We start from the raw sequence: 25,420 nt of genomic DNA, 5'->3' as shown, positions 1-25,420 counted from the left end.
CTGGGGCTGACTGTGGGGCCACTGGCAGTGAGACCAGGATTTATCCCTACTGCTTGTACTGGCTTTTGGAACCCATTCTCTTTAGAGGAATAACTTGCTCAGTCTAGATATAGTGGGGAGGGCACTGGTCCTGCCACAAAGCTATGTGCTAGACTTTGGTGACTTCCCATGGAAAGCCTTACCCTCTCTGGGGAGGAGGAAAGGTGGAGGGAACAGGAGGAGGGGAGAGAGTGGGAACTGGGATTGGCATGTAAAATGAAAAAAAAAAAGATAGTTTAAAAAATTTAAAAGAAAACAGAACTTTAGAAAGAAAATTATTAATATTTAATAGCTCCCATGAATGTTTTCTCCTTGGTGGCACTTTTAGAAACGTATTTACATGCACTACTCAGTTTAATTCTCACAATAACACAGTGAAGTATTATGATGCCCCTCTGTCTAACGGTGAGGTAACTTAAGTGAGGAATAAATTCAAAGCAGCTGACTCCAGGTCTTGTACTCAAAACCACTATGAAATGTCACCTTTGATATCAAAGTCAGTGTCCGTTGTCTGGATAGAAGATGAGATTACATTTTCTCAAAATAAAAACTGATAAGGAAGAACAGGCTAGATCACTGGTCCCCAATCTTCCTAATGTTGCAACCCTTTAATACAGTTCCTCATGTTGGGGTAACCCTCAACCATAAAATTATTTTCATTGTTACTTCATAACTGTAATTTTGCTACTGTTATGAATTGTAATGTGAGTATCTGTGGTTTCTGATGGTCTTAGGCGACCCCTGTGACAGGGTCTTTCAATATCCCGGGGGTCATGACCCAAAGGTTGAGAACCACTGGGCTATAAGAGCATGAGCAAGAGCAGACATCTGAGAAATATGGAATTTTGAAATTTCTTTTCTGGAATATTTAATTTAAATTAAAACATAATTCAATAGATGAGTTTTCTCTCTCTCTCACTTACCAAAGGGAGACATAAAGGATGAAAGCACAAAAAAGAATGTTAAAGGAAAACCCAAACAAGTTCTGTATCACCTGAAGAACACTGAAGACTGTAGAACACAGTACAGCCCACCACTAATGTTCTGAAGACATCTATGCATTCCGAAAGTTCTACCAAAAACATATGCATGCTTATAAATAATGTTCTATTATAATAATAGAATTATTATTTCTATATTATTTCTTAATGTTCTATTTTAAGAAAAATGTGTTTTACTTCCTTTTAACAACTGTCATATTCAGGCTCAATCAGATTCCTCAGTTACTACATATATAGCTTAAAATGTAATTCTTACTGGCTTGCCACTAAAGATTAGTCATAACTAATACACTGGCAGAAACCTAATTGATTCCTAGTGGTCTAAGCCTTAAAAACAAAATAAAATAAAAATGTAAATAAAAGTAAATATTCCTGAAATTTCAACTATTAAAATAAAACACTAAAATGCTAGTATAAATATCTGTGTACATATTTGCATGTGTGTATGTATGGAGAAGTCTGACACTGTGATGTGCATATGGAGATGAGAGGACAACCTTGGCTATCTTCCCTAAGGAATGCCATTTTCTAATTTTTTTAAAAGAATATTTATTTTTAAGTGTATGAGTGCATGCCTGTGCATGACATGCTTGCAGTATCTGAGGGGGCTAGAAGAGGGTGTTGGAGCCCCAACATTGCAATTACAGATGGCTGTGAGCTGCCATGCATATCATGAACCTGGGTCCTCTGCAAAAGCAGCAAGTGCTCTAAATCACGGAGCCATCCCTCCAGCTCCTCTACCTTATTTTATGAGACCTGAGACCCACCAAAGCTGGCCAGTTAGCTTGAGGGACTCCCATTCCCCACCTCCCCAGCACTGGACTTAAAAGTATGCACCACTGTGCCCAGCTTCTTAAAATGGGTTCCAGGCCCCTAATTTGACTATAGTAACAAGTAAGCATCTATCTCCCTGGTCCTCTAGGAAGGGCATTTCTTGGAAAGACATCATAATATATACTACAAATATTCATAAATGCTATAACAAACCAGATCATACCCTTATAGGGGTCTCTAATTCTCTTTCTTGGTCTTGGGACTCTTCTTTGTCTCCTTCATCAGCCTCCTCTTCTTCATCCTCTGAGACAACGGAGTTGGAGACTATGACCGGAGTCCAGCGTAAGCATTCTGGATCTACATCTACAGGCCGAAGATTCAACTGAAGCTTTGCCATGTGATCCTGGATAAGTTTTTCCCGGCGGATAATCACAAATCTACAACCAGAGAAAAGTTTATAGCAATCAACAATGTACTATGATAGATAACGAACAGCGAGGCACAACACACCAAAGACCCTAGAGACTATAGCTTCAAAAAGCGCTGTTTAGAAAGATGAACCGTTTAACTGTGTCAGCATGGAGTTAAGGAAGAGAGGCAAGTGAGGCACACCGCATACTGCAGGCTGAGTCACACTGGCTGACACACTAACTCAGACAACACACACTTTTCCCTGTTCACCTGACACCTTTTCCTAGTTTCCATTTGTTCAGCTCGAATGTTTTTTTTTCCTTGTGATCTTTCCTGACAATTTTAGGCAAAAGTAAATTCTGTATTTCACTTAGTGACATTTACTTGGGCAGTTAGTGAAGTAAAATGAACATATTTTACTTAATGACATTATTTCACATTGGAAGAGAGTAAGCTCCCAATACTAGAAGATAAACAATTGAGTGGCTTAAGTGCCAACTTTATACACTAAAAATGTTTATGTGTGTTCATCAGACCCAAACAGCACAGAAAGTGGTGATTCAACAATACATATTCTATTTGAGTGAATTGCATCAGGCATCCGGCCACCTGATCCCAAACCTACATCATCACCTTTCCCCTTAACCAGTCAGATGCTCTGTCAGCCTAATCACATTCAAAGGTATATAAGGGGTGTGATACTCACTGGTCACTGCGGAAGTCCAGCATTCGCAGGTGGTGGAGTGTGGAAGTAATGTCTTGAGGACAGACTCCAGTCAACTTGCTTAGTTTCTTAATGCTGATTTGTTTATCATTTTGGTGATAAAGGCACTCCAATATTACACTTTTCCAGTAAGCCATGTAGGAAAGACGACCTAGATCTGACAGTGGTTTCTCAGGGGACCCTGCTTGGCCTTCACGCTTTGATAACAAATAACCTGGAGAACCCAGAATTACAAACATGTCAGAGACCTTAGAAATGACAATGTCCCTTTATATGACCAACCCAAATACCAACCCATCAATGTTAATTTCAAAGGCAAATTCCTTCCAAAAATAGAGAATAAATGTGTAAAGCTACTTTAAAACAATTTGCAGAGATGGTTATATTGAACATTAGATAATGTTGTTTATGGTCAATATGTCAGCTCGTTAAAATATTAAAACTGCTAAAAACAAAATAAAGCTTTCTATCACAAGCTGCATTAGTAAGATTAAAGCAACAATGCTTTGTAATTTCCATGTATAACTAGGGGAGACAGGAAAAAAAGCCCAAACTTTGCTTTATTTTCACCACTAGAGGGCGACTACCATCTGTGATCTGAGAAGGACACAAAGGTTTGTGAAATTCTGTTAAGATTGTGGCTCCTTCAGTGAAGGTACTATTGGTCATTTATCACTTCCCCTCACCTTGGGAAGCATGAGTGTGCCACTGGGAGCATGCTATGGTATTACTCTTTCCTCTAGTTTAGTGCGTAACTTTCAAGAACTGGAATAAAGAGAAGGGGCAAAGTTTTCAGAGAAAAATCATTGTAAACAGAAATAGTAGAAAAGAAGTAGCTTTTGTCATTATGGAATATTTAAAACCAGTCTAAGAATGGCAATCTAGAAAAATATATTATACTAGAAAAGGTTAAAATGCACTGTAATCATACTCGTTTACATGCCTCAAAGTATTAGCTAATATATTTCCCTAACCTTATTTATTTATTTTGAGATAAGGTCTTTCTTGTGCAGCCAGGTGTGATTACATGTATGTATGCAACGCCCATGCCTACTCCACACACACACAAATTAGTCAGTATGGTCAAAAGACAAGTAAATGGTTCAGATAAGAATCAGTTTCTCAGGACCAGAATCAAAACCGTAAGTCTGGCCAGGCATGGTAGTACATGTCTTTAATTCTAGTATTCAGGAGCCAGAGGCAGGTAGGTCTTTGTATGTTCCATGCCAGTCAGGGACTCAAAGTAGGACCCTGACTCAAAAAACAAACTAAACAAAATATCTTTAGTCTGATTCATCATATCTACATAGGCTCTTTTTAATATTTTCTAAAAATTATCATTGAAAAAGAATGTACATTTCACCATCACCTCTTTAGGACTGTTAGCTTTTACTTTTGAACTCAGATTAAATTATTTCCCGTAATGTTCATTTTTTTAGGGCATTTAAAGCTGTGCTATGTACTTTTTAAACATTAGGTAGAACCATAACTAAACACACAGAGAGACATAGATTTACTCAGATATTGGGATAATGACACTAGGCAGTGCTGTATTTCCTTATTAACATTTGTTTTAGTAGTTATGCAACATTCCAACACTGCTGTGAATTAGTGTTACTGCATATAACTAAGTTCCACCAGAAATCAACAGCTGCACATTATAGACATTTACTGATCTCATAAAAACTGCATCAAACAAATCTTCTTACATTTATATATGTACGTGTCTGTGTGTGTAGTCAGTGCATGTGCCATAACACATAACATGCATGTGGAGGTCAGAGGGCAACTCACAGAGGGTGGCTCTCTTCTTCCAGCATGTGAGTTACAGGGATCAAGCTCAAGTCATTTGGTTTGGCGGCGGCATGTGCCTTTACTCACTAAGCCATTTCACTGGCCCCCACAAAACTGTATCTGATATTAGTCATTAAAAATTATTTTATACTAAGTCAAAATAAAAAGGACTGTGGCTTTTTAAGAAGCCCCCACACAATATGACAATAACTGGCGAGATGGCTCAGCAGGTAAAGGTGTTGCTGCCCAAGTTCAGTCTCCAGGACACACAAGTGGAAGGGAAAACCTAACTCCTGCAAGCTGTTCTCTGAGTTCCACGTGCATATTATGGGACATAATAAATAGTTAAGAAAGAGAGAAGGAAACAAAGAAACACAAGAAACCTACAAATTTTTAAATATATACATCTAAAATCTCCACTGGAAGAAATGAGAAAATATGTTAATATAATCCTTACTGAAATCGATGAGAAACCTGCCGTAGCCCTTACGTTGGTATTGGGGAAGAATCATTATACAAGAGACATTGTATTTCTGTTGGCAGTGCTTTTCCTGGTGGATAAAACAGAAGCCAAGTTTTAGAACAATAGAAAGGTAAAGCTGAATAGTAGTGCTTAATCATTAATAAACAAACACTACCAGTCAAAACCAGTCACATTCCTTTGGGAATAGCAATGCACATGAACAAAATGCCACTGGGAGAAGGGAAGGCAATGTTCATCACTATTACAGATGCAAAGCAACCATCCCAGAAAGGTAGTAACATAAAACACAATGATGCCACCCAATACTAACATCCACTAAAACCAAAGAGTGTTGATACCCAAGGTCAGGAAAGGAATCTGAGCGCCCAGTAATTGGGAGCACGATGTTGACAGCACCAGGTCAGCTGCTCCATACTAGTATAACATTCCAGGTAATCCCTGCACTGCTACAAGGAGCAGGATACCATAGACTGTATTACTTAATTGTACATAAAATATCCCTAAATGTGGGGCACAAATACACTTTCACAAAATAGCTGATGTATTTCCAATATTATTTAAGTAAGAAGGTAGCTCCAAAGAACTCTTACAAACTAAGACATCCCAGCAATCTGTTTAGTACACTTAAAACAGGGACTAGCTTCTGAATGTATCTGTCATACAGTGCCTAAAAATCCAGTTAGAGTATTTCTGTTGCTAACGAACTCTGAGAGGTAATGAGGGTGTTTACTTCACAAGTTCTATCTCTCAGCACCATGGGACTAGAGGTCATGCTAATAAAGCTCTTCCTCTTGAGTATACCAGCGGTTCTTTTTCCTAGGAGAATAGTCTGCTGAACGGTACTAGACATCTTCTAGCAGTTAGTAAGTTTCCGAATGTTCCTTCTATTTCCTTTCTGAAAAAGCTAAAAGGTCCCCCACCCCAAGGTTTTACATTCTGTTGTTCCTTCCTGAGAAGCAGTAAAGACTGTCCCAGATTTCTTCACGAATCCAAACATTTTAAAATCGCATACTTACTTTAGAAAAGTAGCCAACAAGGTGGCAGCCCTTGACATCATTTTGTGTCAGAACATAGAAAAGAAATGGCTCCACGTCATAATACAGAGTTTTGTGGTCAAGAAACAACTTTGCCAAGAGACACAGATTTTGACAATAAATGGTACTCACATTCCCATCAACCTAAAGGCAAAAAAAAAACAAACAAAATAAGAAGGTGGTCAGTAAAATGTTCTTTGGTTTTGGAGTTACACATATCAGCAACAAGCATCACTCGGTACCCTTAGTCTAGCCTGACTGATCAGAACACACAGTCTAAAGTATCAGAAATGACAGTATGATAATACCTGCTGTTCAAAGAAGAACAAACACTTAAGATCCTAAACCTCAACAAAACATGAATAGATAAAGAGGGAGGTAAGAACCTCAATTTGAAATGGCATTTTTGCTTTTCTAAAACAACAACAAAAAATTAACTTCAGGGATACTTCAGACAACAAGTTTCATTTTCAAAAGTATTTAGTTTAACCAACACTCTAAATGTAATCTCCTCTAAAATTTACTTATTAGGTAAAATATGAGACTGACAACGTGGCAGCAGCCTGATACAGTACTGTCTGACTACCACAATCTGGCACAGCCCCAGACAGAACTACAAGGGGAGTGCTAATTACTGCCACTCAGAAGTGCCAGGCAGGGTCTTAGGTGAGCACCTGGCAAAGGAGACTCAAGGTGGCCGAGATCAGGAGCACACACTCTGTCCATCCCAATATCCCTGTACTCTTGAGCTGAAGCTTGCTCTTGTATGAAAATGCTGATGGAGCCCATACTACCTATCTTAAGATCCCGCCACACTAACTGCACTCTAGATGTCACATTGATGTGGCTTCTTATAGATCACATACCTGGTATATGGAAAGGTCAAGAAGCACTTTGCTGCTGAGTACTCTCAAACAATACTGTATAATACACTTCTGAAACCCAGGTGACGTGTTCCCCTCTACTGACGAACTAAATCGTTCATCAAGTGAGGGAGATGGAGGAGATCCAGATTATCTGAAAATCTATCACTACATTAATTAACAGGACCCAACATACAAGTACTCAGTACTTGGCTCTCGAAGCAAACAACTGTGGACCAAGGAGTTAACGACCACTATTAATAATAACACAGAATCACAGATAAGAGTATAACTCATGCCATCATCATATCCTCCTATTACAATTTACTAAAGCTACTAAACACTCTTCCAGAAGACAGTCTTTTTGAATAACAGAAACACTTTTATTAACTGTTGTTTTGTTTTGCTTTTGTCCCTGAGACTGTAGCTCAGACTGGCCTGGAACTCACTGTGTAGCCCAGGCTGGCCTCAAATTCATGGCAATCCTCCTACCTCAGCCTTCTGAGATTATAAGCGTAAGCCAATATCCCTGGTTTACAAATCCTTTCTCCATGCCCTATTTTACGGATTCTAAGATCTATTTTTATCACATCCTAGTATAATGTTAAAATCGGCTGGCATTTTGTCAAATGGAATAGTAGAAATTTTAATTAGCAGTATTTCTCCCTTTTAGTGATATATAATATAGTAAGGTATTCTATGACTGACATTTTGAGTCAGTGAAATAAGAGTGATTTATTTTAAGGTCAAGCTTGTGGACTTGGTGCCATCTGGACTGGTCTGGTTCTGCTCCTCACATCCATGAATTACTGAAACAATAGTGAATGAACAACAGGTGTAGCATAGAGAGGACTGGTTTTGAAATGGTCAGGAAGACAGGTACTAGACAGCTACCTTACCTCAAAGACAGAAATATTATTCTTTCGGTAAATCTCATTGGCAGGAGGATGGAACCAACCACATTTCTTCATGTGCTGCTGTAGAATAGTTCTACTTTTCATATATTTTAGACAGAACTCACAAAGATACAATTTAGGCAGCCTGCAAATGATAATTAAAATAGGGCTTTATATTTTATAGATCTTCAAATTTCCATGACTCTTAACTTCTTTTGTCTCATTACCACCCATGTTAAAGAGTGGAAAGAACAGGGGCTGGTGAGATAGTTCAGTGGTTAAAGGCACCTGCTGCTAAGCCTGGCAATCTGAGTTTCATTCCCCAGACAAACATGGTAGAAGGAAAGAAACGACTTCCAAAAGTTGTCCTCTGATGTCTGTGTGCCACCCCCAAAATAAAAAGAATTAACTTAAAAAAAAAAAGAGTGGTAAGAATAAAATACTATTTCTATAGGAGAAAGGGGCCCCAAACTTTAGATAGAGCCACCAACTAAATAGCAGCAGAAGGGCAAAAGTGAGAAATCAAGATACCTAGCTCAGTAATTCTCCTATTAGACTAAAAATTCTATCTCTGAAGTCAATCAACCGACTTGAAAAAATCTCACATTGCTACTCCCTGGAGAATCTTTAATAAGCAGAATAAATACATAGATTCATAATTCCTTCCTTATTTATTTCTTTATGTTTAAATTTTAGGAAATAAGCTCTTGAATACTTACCAGGTATCAGATCCTGTGCAAGAAACATGTAAGTGTATATGTAGTGCTAGGCAAATGGACATGAAGTGTATACTGTAAAAACATACTTTATAAATGCTTTTAAGTATGAAACTGTAACACTGAATATGTTTAGGGACATATTATACATCATGTCCTTTCTGCCTCTAAAGCTGTTTCTTGCCTTACGTAGTTTAAACAACAACAAAAACAATAGTGTACGAAACCTTATTAGACAAAAGCATATTATTATTCTGGACAGGGCATGGTGGCATATGTATTTAATCCAAGCATTCCAGAGGCAGAGGTAGGCAGATCTCTGTGAGTTCAAGGCCAGCAAGGGCTATATAGTGAAACCCTGTCTATTTAAGATGGAAGGAAGAAAAGGAAGGAAGGGAGGAGAGGGGAGGGAGAGGAAGGAGGGGGAGGGAGGGAGGGAGGGAGGGAGGGAGGAGGGAAAGAAAATAAAAAAATCACCCTGGGGATGTTGCTGGAGGGCCACTGGATATTTAGCAGCTCTGGGTTATGTTCCTAGCTTTAGAAATAAAAACAAAAGGACAAAAGGTAGCACACCTTTAATCCCAGCACTTGGAAGGCAGAGGCAGACTAATCTCTCTGCCTCAGAGTTCTAGACCAGACAAGGCTACACAGTGAGAACCTGTCTCAAACGAAACAAAGCAAACAAAAAACAAAGACACAAAAAAAAATCACAAAATCAGGATGTGGTAGCATTGGTAATCCCAGCATTCCTATGGCAAGACGGGAGAATTGCCCAGGAACTTTTGGGTTGGCTAGCCTGAAGTACAGAGCCAGTAGCAGAAACAAGACCCTAACTCAACAAAGTGGAATCAGAGACCAAAAAAGTCATCTCCAGTGCCATGGCCCACATATGTACAAAGGTACATACATACGTACGTATATACGTGTACACACACACTCCTAAATTTTAAAAAAGGCTGTAAAAGTTTTTTGTTTTGTTTTGTTTTGTTTTGAGACAGGGTATCTCTGTAGCTTTGGTGCCTATCCTGGAACTAGCTCTTGTAGACCAGGCTGGCCTCAAACTCATAGAGATCCACCTGCCTCTGCCTCCCGAGTGCTGGGATTAAAGGTGTGCACCACCACTGCCTGGTGATTGTAAAAGTATTACTACTCAGCAAGAAAAATTAAGGCTTAAAATTATTCTTTCAGGTATTTTCATCTCAGTTGTTAATTTATATTCACTGACTAGCCTTGCAACTATAGTAGTAATTTGTGTTTTAAAAGAAGTCTGGTAGTAGTTAAACACTTTGGCCCATTCATAAAGTATACAAGGGGCCGAGCAGAAGTATCATAAATTAGCAAGATGTAAAAAAATAGCCAGAGATACAAAATCAAGTATTTTTAAAATTAAAGATAAAGGTATAAGCCAAGTCACACATGCCATATGGAGTATGACTCAGTAGTCAGTTTATGGCTATGTGATTCAGAGTGGGCTCACATTTAATCTCAGCCACCTACAAACTATATTGCCCGAATATGCTTGCTGGACAACATCTGCAAAGGATAGAAATCTTCAACCCCCAGAGTCAGACCAAAGATGCTTAGTTGGTTATCAAGCTCAATAGATGACAGTTATCCGTGCTATAATTTATAGCAGTAATTTTTACTTTCTTTTCTCCCATTTTACTTCATCATTTAATAGCCAAGGCACTAAACTGTGTTTGGTTTCTTCTTCAATAACTGAAATTATGCAAATCTGGTTCAAGCAGTAATCTCAAATTCTATGCCTCAAATCAAGACAGGAAGAGAATTTCCTTCCTTGAAAGACAGGCAAACGGAATTTCTTACACTATTTTCTTACGTGGGAATCAGCTCATTAAGACTTCAAGATGACCTCACAGCAAAGAGTACCATGAAGTACTAATCTCTGAGTAGCTCAAGTGGAGGCTGCCCAGGTGTCAGGTTCTTCCCTGGGCCCCATCCCTATTATATAGTATTGCTTCACTGATGTTCTTTTACTTTGGTTTACCTGTTTGTGTGAACCAGGGAAAGATCATGTAATTCACAGGAATATATAAATACTTGGATCTTTTGCAGCACATCCTAAAGCACAATCCTATCCCCTGCTAAGATTTTTCTTCCAGAATCCTTTCTTTCTTGTTTGCTGCAAAATTTCTGCATATTATGGGACTATGTTTTAAAGGTATTTATTAAGAAATTAATCTAGAAGTGCCAGTATAAAACAGAAATTCCGTAAGTAGAGACCACCAAAACTCAGGATAGAGGCTTATCATTTGAAAAAGATATGATCTCTGGGCTGTGGAGAGGGCCCAAAAATGAAAGTGCTTTCTGCAGATCTGCAAATCCAGAACCCAAAGGGACACCTGCTGGGGCTGGCTGCCCATCTGCTACTTCAGCCAGAGACGGAGGATTTCTGAGCAAGATAGCTAGTGAAACTACCTGTATAAGTGAACTGGGTTCTTTTGAGAGGTCCTGCCTCAAAAGAGTAAGTAAGGAGAAGAATCATACAGGAAGATTTCCTGTATCAACCTTGACCCTCGCGCCATGCTTGCACACACAGAAACATGTGCGCCCACTCACACGTGATCATGCATATACCAAAGCACATATACCACAAACACAGTAAAAAGAAAAAAAGTAAGATCTCTAAGCATTTTACTTAACTCAATTAAAAAGAACTTACAAGTAAACCCATTGAATTCAATTGAGTAGAAAAATTTAGCTTTTAAATATGTATCTGTAAGAATGAAAACAAGGACAGAAAAAAATCTGAAATTACTAAAGACACTATTACACTGCTGGATAACTCTCATGGAGAACTAAAGGAATTACAATGAATAAGGAAATATATAGAAATGTCTAAAATTTTGCTCAAAGAAGCTGACTACATAGTTCCTATCTTGTTTCTTTCTGTCTGCTATTATGATTCTCTTTATACTTTTTGGTTATTTTCTGCTGACAATATTTACTCCTTCACTGAACCAGGCCCCTCACGAATGGTTCTAATAACAATCCTATCAGAATACACAACATTAATTTAATGAATCCTTCTGCCTTACAAGACAAAAATCCATAGTTGTAGTCTCATCATCTTCTCCAAGTACAAAAGCTGGCTCTCTACACCAACTCCTCCCTTGAGTAGAAGAGTCGTGGTGCATGTGGTTTCAACTTAACTGCATTGCAATCTCTGGACAGCTGACATATTAATACTTGTGATACAGAAAGCTTGTAAAGAACTTGTTCTAAAATGATGGTAACAGGGACCAATGAGATGGCTCAGCAGGTAAAATAATCTTGAGTTTAATCCCTAGGACTCCCATGGTGGAAGGAGAGAACTGGCTCCCATGGTTTGTTCACTGATTACTACATTTATGCTAGGGCACACATACAAATGTAATGTAAATTACTTTTTAAAATGACATTATTTAAAACATCATGAAGAAAATAAATGTTTAGCTTATTTCTTTTTGATCATACATGATTATAACTATTCAAAACTCCAAAGGAATAAATGACTGAGTAACAGGGTACTATAGGAGTTGATGAATTTCTTGCCTTCCTTTTAAATGTACAGCCCCCCCTCACACACATACACAGATCATATAATTTAATCTTTTCTTAATAAATTCACCTTAACTGTTGCTATTCATGATACTACTTGAAAGATAATATCACAGTATATTAGTCAGTCAATTTAGTATGGTTACAGTTTTAAACAATAACTTTGGACAGGAATCAGTCAGGGACATCTAAAGTTAGCTAGAAAAAAGCAGCTGTTAAAGCACTGCTATTACAGACATTTGAAAGCCTTTCAAATGTAAAATAATGAACTGTATGAACCACCACTGGATATTTTCTAGGTCTAAATTCTTAAGGGATTTAAAAAAAAAAAACAGCAAAGGGCTCTCAAAACATACCTTGAATATTCTTGAGGATATGGAGAGGAATACCAGGTGTGAATTTCATACTTCCCAAACTCAATGACAGAGGGACAGCGGACTTGTGGGTCAGGGGGCCCAGTTACTCCGACTTTCTGTGCAATCAAGAAAAATACTGTACAAGTTAGCTAAATTAAATACATCGATCTAATAACAACAAAATAATAATAATATTAATGCCTGATCTACACGCTGTCTTTTCAGGACCCACAGAGTTCAATAAGTCAAGAAGTAAGCTATATCTTTAAATAGTAACAAGTCTTGAAGTAAGCTATATCTTTAAACAGCAGGCTCGAATGAATGCAATGTTAGCAAATCTCCTGAAACCATGCGCTGTGTCACTGACTTCTCTGTCTAGTGACACTGGACACGTATTTCCTCAAATAAGCCTACTCCATTAATGATTTAATTATTAAATGAAACTGCTGGGCAAGATATTGACTACTCCCCAAGCAAGCAACAAAACAAATGACCTACACTGATCATATAAGCACACACGGAAAAGAAGGAATTTTTAACTTGGGAAAGTAAATAGTTAAGAACAGTATAAAAGGAATATGACAAAGCAAGTACCAAAAAGGTCTTCTATTGTACCACATGTGAGAGTGTCTTCACTAGCAGCTGTACACAGTTAGAATAAACAACATCACACGTGTTTTACACAGGCCAATCTTGTCCTCCTGTCTACAAATGCAGTCTCGAAGCTCCCCTCACTCCTGTAAAAACCTAAAGTGCACTGTCGAGAAAGGAGTGGTGTTTGTAGCCTCAATGACTTGGTCTTCTACACCAGAGGTTCAGATACAAGCTGTAGGTTAAAACTTGACCTACAAGGTCAGATTTAAAACATTAAATTCAAAGGCAATCTGATTAACTCTGCATACAATCTAACAACAAATTCATATATATATATGTATATATATATACACACACACACATATATATATGTATGTATGAGTTCATCATGAACATTTTACAAACATCAACTCAGGTGAAAATGAGGGAACTACAATTCAGGGTGACCAGATATAAGTATTAATATCTCTTCATCAAAAAAAATCAAAATTATCCTTCAACATTGAGATTAAAAGTCCCCTTTTGGAGCCCAGAGATCATATATAACAAAACTACAAATGTGAACACTTCTATTCTCTGGTTTGATTGAAATTCATTAGTAAGAAAGTGCTTCAGCACATCTGATTTGATAATTCCCTCCTTCCTCTTTCCTAATCATTCCCTTTCCTCAGAGGGCAAGGCACTTAGCTCAGGTTTCACGCTGGAATACAGCCAAGTGAGACCAAGCTCTTCCTGAGACACATTCAAACAAAGATGATTATCTTCAACTAGCTGGATAAAATGCACTGTATCACCAGTGAGTACCAAGGTTCCTCCAACCGTACAACAATACAGAAACAAACCAAAAAGATTAAAAGACAATTTAATAAATGGATTTTAAAAGGCTGTTCTTTAAACTGCATTCTAGTTCTAAGTACTCTAATTTCTAAAGTAGGATCTTTTCTTCTACCTCTGCAGTTCACAACAACAGAAGTAGTACAGGAAAACAGAATAACCAAAACCCAAATCTACCTTACTGAGGTCTGAATTAAACAGGAAGTATAAAGGCTAACCCATGCACCTGCTGTGATGCAGCCAGCCATGGGAGACTCCTCCCGTCAGTCGCCCGGTGCTCCTCTAGTCGGATACCCGATGAAAATGTGGAGATCCAGTTCCAGTATAACTGTTTACACATTACCACAGCTAAGAGCCACAATCCCTCTGCCTACAGACACCTTCACCTCTGCGCTGTGCAACGCTCTGGCACATGCGCTCGTGCACTTATGTACTCCACCACCCTCAATTCCCCTGTGTAGCCTGCAGAGGAAGGATTTTCCACTCACTCAGGTTTAAAGTCAACAAGGCTCTACATGAAGAGGAAGCATCTATACATGTATTCATTCATTCACTTGCACTGTTCCTGATCAATTACTGTATTACTACAAGATCATAAAAATTTCTGATCCTTCTGCTTTCACCTCCTAAGTTCTGGGATCATAGGTATGTAGCATTTTATGTGATGCAAGGGACCAAACCCTGGGACATTGTGCATTCTAGGCAAGCACTCTTAACCACTTTAGATCACTACTTTCAAAACATCTTCCTTTTCTACATATCTTCTAAACACAGCCACCAGCACTCTAGATCAGGAAGCGCCCTATTAAAATAAAATCTCTCATAGCATTCTTCCTTTCTTCCTACTATCACTTCGCATTTTTATTTTGTATTTATGATTACTTGCCATTTGTGTCACAAATGAAAGTTCACAACACAAACCGAAAGTTCCTGTTTAGTACAAAGTCAGATACATATTCTAAATGAATCAATCTCATGGAGAAAGATCATTACATCAGAATTTCTATACATTCCTACTTCAATTGCTAATGATTTAAACATACAATATCTAGTTGGTTATGTTCTCAATGCAAGATACAAGCTTAATGAATGGCTGCAGGGTATCCCTTTCTTGGAGTCCCTGCCAGTCTTCAGAGTTCATTTTCACTTTTGCCTAGTGTGCACTGCATAAAATAAAACAGAAAAAGTGCTGGGTGTGATGGTGAATCTTAATGAGCAAGTTAGCAAAATTTGAAATCACCTAGAAAACATATACCTCTGGGTGTGCCCACTGGGCATTTCCAGAGTTTAACTGAAGGAGGGAGACCCCTCACATTCATATTGGGCAGGACTTCCGAATAGGTGGTCTAAATATAAAGAAGCTAGAGAAATAAAGCAATGCTGTCTGTCTGCCTGCCTTTGCTCCTTCCTAAACATGAGGCTCATCTAGATGGTGGCTGCTACAGTCCTCCCCCGAAAGCAGACTCTAGGCTCTTCAGTTTTCCAATTTGGACTGAATATGAGGCAATTAGGAATCTTCTAAACCTTTAATACCAGACAAACTGCTGAAGCATCCACGTTCAAGGACTAAACAGCTACCAGCCTGCACATGACCACTGTTGGACTATCCTACCCCTACTGTGTGAGATAACCTACTAAATCCCTTTCCATGTGTGCACACACATCTACTGGCCTGTTATTTTGTAAAAGCTTGCCTATTACCCTACCTCAGGAAAAGCACACACACTACGTGCCATATCACTACGGTAGTAATGTCCTGGGAGGCTCAGCAGCCCCTTTGGACTCTCTCTGATCATTTTTCCCTCATATGCCCATTACTCCTATTCTCATCCCCACATCTCTCCCCACAGAAACTTACATACAAATGTTCATCCGTTAAACAAAGCCTTGACTTCAGTCTAATCAATCAGTTTACAGTAGTAAAAAAAGACAATGTGTCTGCTCTCAAGGCACTTAAATCCTAGAAATAAATTCAAGCTGGGTGTGGCAGCACAAGTCTTTTTTATCCCAGCACTTAGAAGGCTGAGACAGGCTTTGAACTCAAGACCAGCCTGGTCTACACAGTAAGCTCTGGGACAGCCAGGGCTACATTGTATCAAATGAAATCAATTCAAGAGATGATAAGAAAATAGGAAAAACAAGCAGAAAATGGTGAGTCCGTAACACAAGTGGTGTGCTCACAGTGCTACCCTTAGTTTCAGCTGGAAATGGCCTCTCTGGTAACATGTGGATATCAGAAAGAGCAATCCGGACAAGGAATATCAAGTACTATGGGAAGACCATAAGACCATATTTGATGTCATCTGAGGGAAAGACAGTGCCTGGGATTGGGTAAAACAAGAAAGCGTGGAGAGCAGGCAGTCAGAAGCAAGCAGGCACAAGACCACCTAAACATACAAGATAAGGATACAGGTTTGGGTTTTTTTAAGTTCTAAGTAGGGTTAAAAGGCACTGGAGGTTGTCTGAGCAGAGAAGTGGCACAATCCAACTTAAGTCACAAACTAATTACCCTATGTAAAGAGCAGACCAGAGACTGAAGCCAGGAGACAAAGGAAAAGTGGAGGCCAGAGGGTCAGTCTGGGGGCTATGGTAATACCCAAGCCAAATCTGGTGGTTGTGAAGCAATCAGCAGCAGTCATATCCTGGACACAATTCTGACTCTACTAATGGATCTAATGTGGAGCACAGGCAAGAATGCTTGCTACCTGTTTGTCTAAGCAAATGTGCACACAGTATGACTGCTATGGTTTAGATCTCAAATGTCTCCCCAAAGTCACAGTTAAAAGACATGGCTGCCAATTTAAACACTACTGGAAGATCAAAGAATCCTCGGTATACGAGGCTTAACAGAAGGAAATTGAGTTACTGGACAAATCTTTACAGGGTTACTAGGACCCTGTTTCTGCCATTCTCTCTCTCTTCTTGACCTACATGTCACCTGCTTTTACCATGATGCACTACTATCTCTTAACCTCAAGAGTTTTACTCACATAGCTACCAGTACAAACCAAAAGACCATGAATTAAAATCTCTGAAGCGAGTCCAAATAAACCTTTCCTCCAAGGGCTAGAGAGTTAGCTCAGCAGCTAAGAGCAATGGCTTTTGCAGGGGACTTGGATTTGATTCCCAGCACCACAAGGGGCTCACTTGGAGTCTGTAACTCCAGTTTCAGGGAACATGAATTTGAGACACAGACTTACATGTAGGAAAAATAGTAAAATAACCAATTTTAGTATAATAAATACTATAGTAAATAGTATTTACTATAGTAAAATAACCAATTCTACTTAAGAAAATATACATAATATGCTCCCTTAATATTGGTAATCAAAGCAAGGTAAGTTTTGGTAAAATATAAGTAGTTGCAGTTTGAAAGGAATTCTGTAACGAGGAAGGCTACACACCTGCATAAATAACCACATCCTGTCTCAGTAAGCTGCTCCTGTAGTTTTTCCCACCATACCATCAGTCCTGCTTCCTTGCTCTGCAGGTCCCTGACTGCTCAGCCTCAATGTACAACTTTACCTGCAGCGCTTGTTCCTGGATGTCACGAAATAATTCCATATCTCTCTCCGTCATGATTTCCTGGCTCCCAAAAAGCCGCTCCTCATTTTCTTGTTTGCTATCCCAGCCATCCTGATTGTCTACACAGAAAGAAAGGACTCACATGTTATTTGCACTGTCTTCAGTACAGCATGAGCTGTCAATCTGAAGAACTTAATATTACTTATGTACTACCCAAGAAAAGGACAGCATTAAACTAACTCACAGAAACATTACTCAAGTATTAATAATCTGTCCTTCTGATGAAAATCCCAAATTGCCTTAAATTTTCCAAAAAATATGACATAACCAAATTTAAATTCATTAAAAGATTAATTTCAATAGACAGAACAAGAAAAGGGTATAAGAATAGAAATTTCATTTCGAAACAGGGTAACTATTGACACGTTTAGCAGGAATTTAATGTGTCAATAATCACCAGTCTTAAAAGAGCTACCTTGACTGATACCAGGAAACACTAACTCCCTTCACATTCTGGGTGCCCTGTTAAAGCACAAACTCCACAAACCTGAGGACCACAGATGATAATCCTCTGGGTAAGTATGAAAAATTATGATAATCATCCACTAAATGATGGCTCTTCCTCAACTGGGCAAAATAATTAGTGAAGGGAGTATGGGGATTATGCAGATCATTATCCTTTGCATTTGAAGATGACACTGCTGGTGACCTCCTCTGTGAGTATGGCTGAAAAGACCAATCAGTGACAGTTCTTTTCAAATTGACTGTATATACTGGCTCTGTTATTCATTTAGTACAAGAAGAAAAAAGACAAAAACTCAAGGATGAAAACATTCTCAAACTGAAAAGACAGTACAATCTAATGTAACCATGTAGTTTTAATGCCCCCTAGTGCACAACACGGATGGATGCAGGCATAGACCTAGTATTACATTCTGTGACACTGTATAAAATGATGCACAAATTGTTCCTTAATATTTACAATGCATAAATAAAATCAGAGTCCATTAAAGCAAATGCAGAAAAAATTAAAGCTTATTGTTTCTCTATATATTTTTATACACTTGCTAGAAGAGCTTCAATTTCTAAGTTTCCAGGAGGTTCTTCTAAAAATCCATTTCCAGCACAAATTTTAGGAGTCTTTTTGCTGTTGTTGTTTTGTTTTGTTTTTAAATATAACCTAAACGGGCTATGCATCTCGGACAAACATGCTCAAACTAAATATCATCTTAAACTAGCATGGTGCATCCTGAATGTAAACAGTAACTTATGTCACTCTGGTGAAAAGTCACTAAGCCAGAAAAGGAAGGACCAGAGACGGATGAGGGCCTTCTCTCCTGGACCTTTTCTCTTCACATACGCAGGAAAGAAGAAGCAGAAATACAACTATTTGTTCATGGAACATTTGAGAAAACAAAAATTAAGAAATTCTCCTGGAGTAGGTGAGCCCTTAAAACTTAAAAATAAATAAACAAACAAAACAATAACAAACAAAAAGCATCCTCTTCTGCAATAAGACCCCAGGACTTTGATCCTCATGATCCAGCTGATTTTTATTTTTCAGATTTTCTCAAAGCCCTTTCAACTCTTTGAAAGGAGATGTCATGGCTACTTTCTCTAAACTCAAGTCTCACTACAGAGGGTATTTACTTACAGCTTTCAGAATCAGGAGAGCTAATCACATTCCTCTGACTTGAAGCTGGAAGTCAGGCTGGAACTACATAGGAACCTCCTTCCCTTCCCGCTTAACACATGAAAACTTACCCATGTATTTCCCCCAAGATTTAAAGTAGAAAATCACATATATCATCCTGCATATATTTTGGTCTTTCCTCTATAGTTAAACAAGCAGCAGTTTAACTACAAATGTCTTTTCTAATTTCCTCCCAGGAACAAAGCAAAAGCCATGGTGCTTCAAGTGTTACACTATGAACTTCACCCCTGGCTCAAATTCCTGCCACAGCATTATGTAAGTATGTACCTTTAATACATTCATATATACCCGATTTTTGTGTTGACACAGAGTCTCACTATGTATCCCAGGCTGGTCTTGAATATGGGTCCTCTTGCCTCAGACTCTCCAGTGCTACGATTACAGATCCAGGCAACCGGGCTTGTCCATAAGTTTTACAACGAAATGTAAACTATTCTATATGACTAGCGTTAACGCAAATAATACATTTTCAGAATATTTTTGTTTCTAAGCTTGGTTCAAACTTTTACCTGTGGGCCAATCTGAAGTGCTTGATTTTCTGTTGCCCTTTTTCCTGATTCTGTACTGCTCAGAGTAGTCTACCACCTCCCCACGGGCTTTCCGCCCATCAGGAGAAGGGGTGAAGAATTTGGTAAGGCCATCAATGAGCCCTTTGGTTTTCTTGTTGAACTTCAAGGGGACATTGCTATCTCTGCAGAAGTCCAAGCCATCTATTCGCTCTAAATATCCTTCTTCTGATGACGACGCTGATTGACTGGAGAGAGGGATTTTACGTTTCCGACCCCTTCCAGGACCAGTTCGCACTTTGCTAAAGGGACCTTTTGATCTAAAGAATCAAACAGGAAAAAAAAATGTAACTATTAAAAAAAATCATTATAAGCTTTATATCTAATATAAAATATAAATTATAACGTATAGATTTATTTTTAAGTATATATTTATATTAAACTAGCACTAAGGAGGCAGAGGCACATAGATCTCTGTAGTGACTTTAGGCAAGCCTGGTCTATATAGCAGACTCCAGGACAGCTGGAACTGTGCACTGAGAACCTGTCAAAAAGAAAGGAATGAAAGGGGAGGGAGGAAGAGAGAGGGGAGGAAAGGAGGGAAGGAGAGAAGGAGGAAGAAGAGAATAAGAAAATTCATAAACTATAATCAGTAATATTGTCTTAGAACCATCCATTTCCAGGAAGCCTAGCTATAGTGGGAAGAACCCTAGAGTAGGAGTTAGAATACATGTCTGTCCAATTTTGTTACTGTCATATATCTAGGACAAACCACATCTTTAACCTCACTGTCTTCCTCTGGCAAATGAGTTACATCAGTGAACAACTACCTTTCTAGGTTATAACATCCTCTAACACGGTGATCACTGTGCCAAAGAGTTATAATTTCACCTCTAAAAACAAAGACATGCTTACTCTCTAGAGATCAGAAATCAAAATACCATGTTTAAAGGCAAATTAGAGCCTGATTTAAGATGAAAACCATCGATACTGATTCTATGTCAGGCTGCTAATGCTCATTCATTTCTGTTATATCACCTTCAAGATAGTACTAAGTGTAGAAAAGGTACATAAATTTGAGACTAAAAAGGTTTACAGATTTGAAAACATTTTTTATATGACCAAAGGTAAATTACTATAAAGGTTTTTCTGAAACAGAGAAAGCTACTGAAACTTGTCTCAACACTTCCAGAAATACCCTTGTTTCCCAGGCTACAATTTTTGATTTTTTGATAACAGATGAAAACATATTCCTTTATCTCAGGAGAACACAAATGGGACTTGGTTGTCATCTCAGTAAGATCTGACCCAGTGACCTGCTGGTGTCTACAGATAAACAACTGAGGCTGCATCAGTAAGAGTCACATGACTGCAGGCTTTTCTCTGCTGCTTTTACACAAGGAGCAGCATAGGGAAAGTTAAGCATCAGTCTGGTGCCAGACTTAGGTTTTAACCCCAGTTCAACACTTAATGTGTAACTTCATGTAAATTAATATCTATATGCCTTAGCTTCCACTTCTGAAAAATAAAGTTAACGATGGCACCTACATTTCACTAGGTCACTGGAAGAACTGAATGACTGAAAAAAAGGCACTTAGGTAGTCCTGCCTGGCACTTTATTAAGAGCCAGTAAAAGTGAGCATGTATATAAAAGTACCAGTTATAACAACAGGACTCTTTTTCACAGAGAAAGCAAGTGACTCCTATACTATGGAGAAGGCCCTATCCTTTTCTCCCCTCACCTTGCCATAAGAGTACAACTTACACCGTGTTTTGTTTCTTTAACCTGTTTTTTGGACGTCCTATTGGATTAGCATAGCGCCGTTTTATCTGCGCCGCCTTCTTTTGTAGAAGTTTTCGCCCTTTTTTCCTAGGTCGACATATTTGACATATCCACATGCCTGTAAAAGAATAAAATTCTATACAAAAATGTAGCTACAAATATACTGAGAGATTTCAGCTATTCCAACTCCATAAGGTTAAGGACTAATGTGAAAATCTAATGAAACGCTTCAGGGAAAGAAAAATAGACAGGAAAACATAAACATATCAGCATCTATAAACAGCTACAAGAAATTCATACACACCCTCGAAGCTTGCAAATGGACAGGGTCCCTGATTCTCAGTCAAAAATTTCTGCTCTAGCTGGGTGCGGTTGCACATGCCTTTAATTCCAGCAGAAGCAGGTAGATCTCTGTGAGCTCGAGGCCACCTAGTCTGCTTACTGAGTTTTAGAATAGCTAGATACCTAACAGAGACACTGTGTCAAAACAAACAAACAAACAAGCAAAAACAAGGGAAAGGAAAGAATAAAATTCTGCTTTGTAAGTAGGACACAGATATTAGTACCTAATTATAATCCTACAATAAAGAGCCAGTTTCTTAGACAATAAAGAGACAGTTTCTTAGATTGATTACAGGACAAGGAAGGGGAAAACCAACAGTTTGGAAGATTATATTATAATGCCAGAAAATAGTCAGAGGGGAACCTCAAAAGGACTTGGCAGTCAACTTGAAGGTGTTCCCAATGGCCAAATAATTAAAACAATGAAAAAATCATCCACAGAATAAAAAGCTCATGTGTTGCTAATGATTTAAGCAATTTAATAAATGAATGTTCAGAAGGTGGTAACAGTTACTTAAGTCAGAATTTCGATTAGTCAGTTTAGAAAGAATGTGGACTAGACAGTCACCATTATGCAGATACCACATTAACAACTACATAGGCAAGAAAGATTGAGTTGCTAGGTAATAGGCAAAAGGGAAAACCTGGCGGGTTTATGACTTTAACTAAGTGATCAGAAATAAAGTATATATCACTACTACCTACATGTTGTGATACACTAGGAAGAGCAGCACGTCATCTTATTGTCAAACTTATAAACTTGATCTAATCATAAATGTGCTGAAATAACGGACTAGTACTCTCCAAGTAAGTTAAGGTCAGGAAAGACAGTTTGAATAATTATCACAGGCTGAAGACAATCGAAGAGGTATGACACTAAGTGGGAGATCCTACATGGATCTAGAGAATTCAAATGAGATCTCTAGTTATCACATCTTGACTTTCTGGATTTTGAGTCTTATGATTTTTTGTAAAATGATAACATTAGGCGAGCTAATAAGAAGATAACTATGCTCTACTATTTTTCCAGCTTTCTCTAAGTCTAAATAAATTCAAAATAAAATCTTTCCTGCCATAAGCTGCTATAAAACTCCCTTTGTAGAAGCTAAATGCACAGGAAAGAATTCCTAAGAAAATCTCCTTATCTTGAAAGAGTCTCAGGTGGCCTCATATCTCAAATTCAAACAGATGCAAAGGAGAGGTAAAGAGAGTTATTCATGCCAGGCAGTGGTGGCACACAGCTTTGATCCCAGCACTCAGGAGGCAGAGGCAGGCAGACCTCTGAGTTAGAGGTCAGCCTGGTCTACACAGTTGAGTTCCAGGACAGCCAGGACTATACAGAGAAACCCTGTCTTAGCGGGTGTGTGTGTGTGTGTGTGTGTGTGTGTGTGTGTGTGTAAAATACTTAGGGTGTTTCAAACAGTGACAATAGGATGGCCAGGACTATACAGAGAAACCCTGTCTTAGCGGGTGTGTGTGTGTGTGTGTGTGTGTGTGTGTGTGTGTGTGTGTGTGTGTGTGTGTGTAAAATACTTAGGGTGTTTCAAACAGTGACAATAGGATGGCCCAAGGGTAGCTGAAGGAAGAACTATCAGTGGCTGTAAACTGTGGTTGAGTCCCTTTTCACCTCTAAGCAGACATTACCAAATATCCTACAAGTGTCAAACGTAGGAAATTACAAATCAAAATCAGGAGTTCAAATAAGAATCTATGGGCATGTAGTAGGGAAAACGGGGTACCAACTAAACTGAAATAGTCTCTTGTCACTACAACCTACTGAGTTACTTCTCTGGACCTTTCTTCTTTCTAAAACAGAAAATGGGGTCACAAAAAGTTACCTAGACTGGCCTTGAATTCACTTTGTTCAGGCAAACCTTGAATGATCCCTGTCTCTCAGGATGCCCAGGAAAGTTGGGATTATAGTTCTATGCCACTAGACAAAGCTTTACATTCTCTTTTAAAATTGTAAACATATGATCAAATGGTTCTTTATGGAAATCTAACCAAAGAGCAGTTATATCCCAGTCAGTATCTCTTAAGGAACAAGTGTCAAAAGAATCTAATAGCATTAAGCCATACCTTATGATTTGGGTACTTATTTGGTTTAAATAAATCATATCTAAGTCTAGGGCCCTGAAAAGCACTGAGCAGAGTTACAGCCAATACATTCTAATACAATTTCATTTTCTCCTTTAAAGGAGAGATCTCAAGATACCAAACGAGCTAAGTACTTTAGCTTCTAGCTAAAGACAGCAAGTACTTAAACATAAACTATTTCATCCTGCATAGACACTGCAATGTTGAAAATAAGTGGAAATAAATTTTAAAAATGTTAATAAGTATAACAGAAAGTATATTCTACCTTTAAGATGTCAGCTGTCTATACAATCTCAAAATAAAAATCCGTTATTTTCTTCATCTTAACAGCAGATAAAATGTGCTTTCACTAATACCCTTTTTCTCAGGGACGTTATATGATTTTTCAGAAAGGATTCTCACCTTTTGGCATCCGTGTGAGTGGCGGATCACAACACTCCATGTGAAAACCTCGGTCACATGAGTCACAAAAGAGCATGTTATCCTTTAAAAAAAAAAAAAAAGAAAAGAAAAAGGAAAAGATAGTTTTGCTTAACCTTAGGAGACAGAAAAATTTCAGGACTTGTTAAGCCTGGGAAGCTTCAAATATTACCATATTAAAACTTTCCTTAATTAGTATTAACTCAGGAAACAGTCTGAGTTAGCAAAAAGTTTCGCTACATTCAATCTTGGTGAAGAACTACAGGTTCAGTATTTTTTAGTACATTCATAGACAGATAAGAGCTAACCCCAATCTGTCTTAATAAAAATCAAAAGGATGACTTGTATTTAGGAAAAGAAACAATAAATAATTCATAAATCAATACCTCTATAGTGCTCAAAAGAATTGGGAGTTTTCTTCAAAACAGTTTATATCTCTGCAAATACATGGTCAAGCTGCTTTACAAATCACCTCGGACCAGCCTACATTCACGACAACAGTATTCCAAACAAATGATCTCTACCTGGAAAGAGCTACTGAATGGAATAGCCAGAGCAGAGACAAGACACTCACTGCATTTTTGCCTTGATCACGACAAGAGCTGCACGTTTTACACTCGATGCACTGCCACCTTAAGGCCTTCACTCTCACTGTCAGTTCTGTGGAAAACTTTAAACAGGATGGATGACCTAATAAAAGAAAAAAACTTCAGTGATGAAAAATCAAAAATTATTTTGTAATTATACTATATAAATGTTAAAAAAATGGCAATTATCTTAACTATATCAGATAAAGAAAGATACTCCTGGAAGCTTGCCATACAATGTGTCATCAAGACTTGGCACTCCAAGTCAGTTTTCCTAAAACCAAACAGGATTTAGCACATCTGCCCACATTGTAAGCATAAAAATCATATCCAAACTTGTACTGAGCCTGCATCAAAGTAGTATG

The 25,420-nt window shown here is 38.3% G+C and overlaps 1 protein-coding gene across 1 annotated transcript in view; it reads right to left on the bottom strand.

Annotated features, from left to right (window-relative positions):
- The window catches only part of Kat6a (lysine acetyltransferase 6A), a 77,349-nt gene that overhangs the window by 9,080 nt on the left and 42,849 nt on the right, over positions 1–25,420 (bottom strand). The window contains exons 4-14 of the mRNA XM_075986332.1: positions 25,043–25,158; positions 24,451–24,532; positions 21,592–21,727; positions 19,830–20,146; positions 17,607–17,725; positions 12,654–12,769; positions 8,024–8,165; positions 6,244–6,405; positions 5,201–5,294; positions 2,932–3,163; positions 2,038–2,251 (exon numbers count right to left, since the gene is read on the bottom strand). Coding sequence (XP_075842447.1) covers positions 2,038–2,251; positions 2,932–3,163; positions 5,201–5,294; positions 6,244–6,405; positions 8,024–8,165; positions 12,654–12,769; positions 17,607–17,725; positions 19,830–20,146; positions 21,592–21,727; positions 24,451–24,532; positions 25,043–25,158 — 1,730 coding nt within the window. The remainder of the gene's footprint in view (positions 1–2,037; positions 2,252–2,931; positions 3,164–5,200; positions 5,295–6,243; positions 6,406–8,023; positions 8,166–12,653; positions 12,770–17,606; positions 17,726–19,829; positions 20,147–21,591; positions 21,728–24,450; positions 24,533–25,042; positions 25,159–25,420) is intronic.

The sequence above is a fragment of the Microtus pennsylvanicus genome, chromosome 9 (assembly GCF_037038515.1).
Source record: "Microtus pennsylvanicus isolate mMicPen1 chromosome 9, mMicPen1.hap1, whole genome shotgun sequence".
NCBI lineage: Eukaryota > Metazoa > Chordata > Mammalia > Rodentia > Cricetidae > Microtus > Microtus pennsylvanicus.
Note: the sequence above shows the minus strand (reverse complement) of the source record. Positions and strands in the feature narration are given on the sequence as shown.